Here is a 5,652-nt window from a genome sequence, read left to right on the forward strand (position 1 = left end):
CCCGATATTTGGGATTTTTTTCTTATATAGGCACCTATTACCCCGCACCCCTGTCCTGATTTTTTACACTTTCTATCTGGTCACCCTAAGTTAGTTTATATAACAAGCACCATTTACCAGCATTAGGAATATATAATGTTGTTTACAACTTTACAAGTAGTTTCAGTAAAGTTGTTGTGCAGTGAAATAGCTTCCTGAGCTCTTAAAAGCGATCATTCCTTTCACACTGTACCAGGACAGAATTTTTCATGGATCATATGTTCCCCTTGCCCAACTGGTAATATTTTGTTGTTGATTTTTGTTTTGCTGTGCTTGAGAATGATTACACAAGTCACATGTACACAAGTGAGAGTAGTTTCCTCTCTAAGGCCTGGTCTACACTAGGCGTTTATGTCGAAGTTAGCGCCGTTACATCGAATTAACCCTGCACCCGTCCACACTGCGATGCTATTTAGTTCGACATAGAGGTCTCTTTAATTCGACTTCTGTACTCCTCCCCGACGAGGGGAGTAGCGCCAAATTCGACATGGCCATGTCGAATTAGGCTAGGTGTGGATGGAAATCGACGCTAATAGCTCCGGGAGCTATCCCACAGTGCACCACTCTGTTGACGCTCTGGACAGCAGTGCGAGCTCGGATGCTCTGACCAGCCACACAGGAAAAGCCCCGGGAAAATTTGAATTGGAATTCCTTTTCCTGTCTGGCCAGTTTGAATCTCATTTCCTGTCTGGACATCGTGGCGAGCACAGCAGCACTGGCAACGATGCAGAGCTCTCCAGCAGTGATGGCCGTGCAGTCTGTGAATAGAAAGAGGGCCCCAGCATGGACTGATCGGGAAGTCTTGGATCTCATTGCTGTGTGGGGCGATGAGTCCGTGCTTTCCGAGCTGCGATCCAAAAGACGGAATGCAAAGATCTACGAGAAGATCTCTAAAGACATGGCAGAGAGAGGATACAGCCGGGATGCAACGCAGTGCCGCGTGAAAATCAAGGAGCTGAGACAAGGCTACCAGAAGACCAAAGAGGCAAACGGACGCTCCGGATCCCATCCCCAGACATCCCGTTTCTACGAGGCACTGCATTCCATCCTCGGTGCGGCCGCCACCACTACCCCACCAGTGACCGTGGACTCTGAGGATAGGATAGTGTCCACGGCCGGTTCCTCGGACATGTTAGGGGACGGGGAAGATGAGGAAGGAGATGAGGAGGGCGAGGCAGTCGGCAGCGCTCACAACGCTGATTTCCCCGACAGCCAGGATCTCTTCATCACCCTTACAGAGATCCCCTACGAAGCGTCCCCAGCCGTTACCCCGGACACAGAATCTGGTGAAGGATCAGCCAGTAAGTGTTGTAAACATCTAAACATTTATTTTTAACAAAACAGGAATATTAACAATTAAAAGAATGGGTTGTTCATGATTAGTGTGCCCTATGCGCTTAACGGTTTAGTCATGGGCAGTGCAAGTTTTGAAAAAAAATCTAGCAATGTCCGGTTTTCAGTGATTGTCCTGCACAAGCCGCTCTACTGTTTATTCCCTGCTACTGCAGCTACAGTAAAATGCGGTCTATATGTCCGGGGATAGAGCAGTAATCCTCCTGGGATATCTCGATGAAGCTCTCCTGGAGGTAACTTGAAAGCCGTTGCATGAGGTTCCTGGGGAGAGCGGCCTTATTGGGTCCTCCGAAGTACGAGACGTTGCCGCGCCACGAGACTATCACGTACTCGGGAATCATTGCTCTGCATAGCAGGGCGGCATACGGCCCTGGTCTTTGGAGGCTTTCCCGGAGCATTCTCTGTCTGTCGCTCTCAGAGATCCTCATCAGGGTGATGTCGCCCATGGTGACCTGCTTTTAATTAGGTAGGGGAATGTTAGTGTTGGGACTGCTTTCCCGTTCCTTGACAGAACTGTAACCGCTGGTTTTTAGCCACGCGGTGGAGGCGGGAGAGGGGCAGCCGAAAGGGATCGTTCCTGGGGACAGCCGCGAGGGGGTGGGACAGGGGCAGAGTTCCCGTTTGCCGGATTGCTGGCTGCAGGAACTGACATAGCTTTAAATGTGAAATGAGGGCAGTGGTAATCTAAAAGTTTTAAACTGCCACAAGTGTACGGCTTACCATGTCTGCCTGCAACAGAAATTCCGTTGTGCTGCCCCGCTTCTCAAATGTGCTGTGCAAGACCCCAGGCACTGAATGCGAAGGCTGAAAATTCGACCTTGTGCTGAGTGCGCATGTGATAGGTGCTGTGCATGGTCTTGTTCACAGAGAAAGACTATGTTCTTTGTTCACAACTACATTTTTCTTTCTGAGGAATTCACTCCCTTTTTCCCATTTCCACAGCCCCATCTGCGACTGTCTCACAACCTAGCCTGGAATCACACTCCCAGAGGCTAGCGCGGATTAGGCGTAGGAAGAGGAGGACACGGGAGGACATGTTCTCTGAGCTTATGGCCTGTTCCCAAGCCCAGGCAGCACAGCAGACCCAGTGGCGGGAGAACTTGACCCGAATGCACCAAGCCAACATGGATCGGGAGGAGAGGTGGCGGCAGGAAGACCAGCAGGCGACTCAAACGCTGCTTGGACTACTGAGGGAGCAAACGGACACGCTCCGGCGCCTTGTGGATGTTCTGCAGGAACGGAGGCAGGAGGATAGAGCCCCGCTGCAGTCCATCTCTTACCGCCCTCCCCTGCCACCAAGTCCCATACCCACCTCACCCAAAGTGCAAAGAAGGAGAGGCGGCAGAGTCCCTGCTAAGTCTCACTCCACCCCTGCAGAGAGCTCTAGTAGCAGAAGGCTCTCATTTCCCAAAATTTGAAAAGTTCTTTCCTTCCCGCCTGACACAAGCCCCCGTCCAAGTTTCACCTCCCAATGCCATGTGTAGTTGATAATAAAAAATACATTTCTGTAAACTACTGTTTCAATCATGTTCTTTTGGAGGAGGATGGGAAAGGGGGTTGGTAATTGGACAGGACAGTCACCTTTGGCAGGGTACATAGTCGGGGGCAGGCACAGCAGCAGGGCACATACACAGTGCAGTGATGCAGTGACTAGTTACCCTGGTTAGTCTGGGAGGTTGTTTTCATGTTATGTGGTGGGGGGTGGGTTGCTCTGTGACTTTGTGGCAGGGGAGGGCAGTTACAGATCTTAAGCGGCGGTCCTTAGGCAGGATCACAGAGCCACACAGCAGGGGATCTGTAACCGTCCTCCCCCTGCCACAAAGTCACATAGACCCCCCCATACACACAGTCCCAATCAGGAGGGGTGACAGGCTCCGTTGAAACAACCATCCCACCGCAGCGGAGCCTGTCAATCCTTGAGTTTAGAAGCTGCATTCGCGTCACTACACTACATCCGCTCCGCACCACAGTCTGCGTCCCAGTTTTAAAAAATTCCCGCGAAAACAGTATTAAAGAAAACGGTGTGCTTTAACAAAGTTGAACTATTTTTATTTCGAAACGTGTGTTGGAAGGGGGGTGAAGGGGGTATGTAACTGGATAGGATAGTCAACATTACCTGGGTAAAGAAACGGGGGCAGGTTTAGCTTCTCAGTACACAAACTTTAAAGTCACAGGTTACCCTGCTCACTCAGGAACTTTGCTTTCAAAGCCTCCCGGATGCACAGCGCTTCCCGCTGGTCTCTTCTAATCGCCCGGCTGTCTGACTGTGAGTAATCAGCAGCCAGGCTATTTTCCTCAACCTCCCACCCCGCCATAAAGGTCTCCCCCTTGCTCTCACAGAGATTGTGGAGCACACAGCAAGCTGCTATAACAATGGGGATATTTGTTTCGCTGAGATCACAGCGAGTCAGTAAGCTTCTCCATCTCCCCTTGAGACGGCCAAAAGCACACTCCACCACCATTCTGCACTTGCTCAGCCGGTAGTTGAAGAGTTCTTTTTCAGTGTCCAGGGCACCAGTATAGGGCTTCATGAGCCAGGGCATTAGCGGGTAGGCTGGGTCCCCGAGGATGACTATAGGCATCTCCACATCCCCAACAGTTATTTTGTGGTCCGGGAAGTAAATACCTTGTTGCAGCCGTCTAAACAGACCAGAGTTCCTGAAAACACGAGCGTCATGAACCTTGCCCGGCCATCCCACGTAGATGTTGGTAAAACGTCCCCTGTGGTCCACCAGTGCTTGCAGCACCATGGAAAAGTAGCCCTTTCGGTTAATGTACTGGGTGGCCTGGTGGTCCGGTGCCAGGATAGGGATGTGAGTTCCATCTATGGCCCCACCGCAGTTTGGGAATCCCATCGCTGCAAAGCCATCTATGATCGCCTCCACGTTTCCCAGGGTCACTACCTTTGGCAGCAGTACATCAACGATTGCCTTGGCTACTTGCATCACAACAACCCCCACGGTAGATTTGCCCACCCCAAACTGGTTCGCGACTGACCGGTAGCTGTCTGGCGTTGCAAGCTTCCAGAGGGCTATGGCCACTCGCTTCTGTACACTCAGTGCAGCTCGCAACCGGGTGTCACTGCGCTTCAGGGCAGAGGACAGCAACTCACAAAGTTCAAGGAAAGTTCCCTTCCGCATGCGAAAGTTTCGCAGCCACTGGGATTCATCCCAGACCTGCAGCACTATGCGGTCCCACCACTCAGTGCTTGTTTCCCGTGCCCAGAATCGCTGTTCCACGGCATCAACATGACCCATTGCCACCGCGATGTCCTCGGCGCTGGGTCCCCTGCTTTCTGACAGGTCCGTGCTACTCTCAGACTTCAGGACATCACTGCGGTGCCGTAGCCTCCTCGCCTGACTTTTCTGCATCTGCCTCAGGGAAACCTGTATGATAAGCTGCGAGGCGTTGAGAGCGGCCACAACTGCAGCGATGGTCGCAGCGTGCTCCATGCTCGCAGTGCTGTGGCGTCCGCGCTGTCAATGACTGGAAAAGTGCGCGAAATGATTTCCCGCCGGTGCTTTCAGGGAGGGAGGGCGGGAGTGATGGACGGATGACGACAGTTACCCAAAAGCACCCTCGACACATTTTGTTACCCAGAAGGCATTGCCGGCTACACCCAGAATTCCAATGGGCAGAGGGGACTGCGGGAACTGTGGGATAGCTGACCACAGTGCACCGCTTCGAATGTCGACGCTTTCACCGTTAGTGTGGACGCACAAAGTCGAATTACTGTCCTTAGTGTGGACACACACGTTCGACTTTGCAATATCGATTACAAAAATTCGATGCAAGTAAAATCGAACTACTCTCGTAGTGTAGACAAGGCCTCATAAGCCTGCTCTTTTCACCACCTTTTGCCTTCACAGATCATTGTGTAGGACACTGTATGTGACATTATAAACATCTATAGATAACAATATAAACAACATATAGTTAATTTAAGTGTAAGCAACATAACCCTTTCCCTGCCAAACCCCTTCCTTTCAAAAGCTCCCCCCCGTCCATTACGGTTCTATAGGGAATATGCACAGAAAACTTGATAATCTCTAATATTGAGATGATTTCAAGAAATACCTTTAAAGGGGGTTGGTAAAATATTTGTTTAAGATAGCCTGTATGTGATGACAGCTTTTTACCAAAAAAAAAAAAAAAAGGACCACCACCAATGTGGCATTTATCTCAGAATAATATAAAAAGAGCAAATGGCGGCAACACAGAAATATTAAACATTAGTGTGTCTTTAAAAGTACAACTAAA

General features: G+C 50.5%; 1 protein-coding gene across 1 annotated transcript; it reads left to right on the forward strand.

Moving 5' to 3' along the window:
- Window positions 1-366: 366 nt before the first annotated feature.
- LOC135977283 (uncharacterized) lies at window positions 367-2,953 on the forward strand. The gene is made up of 2 exons (XM_065577302.1): window positions 367-1,340; window positions 2,335-2,953. The coding sequence occupies exons 1-2, from the start codon at window positions 764-766 to the stop codon at window positions 2,808-2,810; spliced, it is 1,053 nt and encodes a 350-aa protein (XP_065433374.1). The 5' UTR covers window positions 367-763; the 3' UTR covers window positions 2,811-2,953.
- Window positions 2,954-5,652: the final 2,699 nt, after the last annotated feature.

This window comes from Chrysemys picta, chromosome 1 (assembly GCF_011386835.1).
Source record: "Chrysemys picta bellii isolate R12L10 chromosome 1, ASM1138683v2, whole genome shotgun sequence".
Lineage (NCBI taxonomy): Eukaryota > Metazoa > Chordata > Testudines > Emydidae > Chrysemys > Chrysemys picta.

What these genes read in the sequence shown, in the direction of transcription:
- LOC135977283 (XM_065577302.1), top strand. Translation starts at nt 764, where the DNA reads ATGCAGAGCTCTCCAGCAGTGATGGCCGTGCAGTCTGTGAATAGAAAG. An exon ending in ATCTGGTGAAGGATCAGCCA is followed by an intron (nt 1,341 to 2,334) that starts GTAAGTGTTGTA and finishes CCATTTCCACAG; the next exon opens with CCCCATCTGCGACTGTCTCA.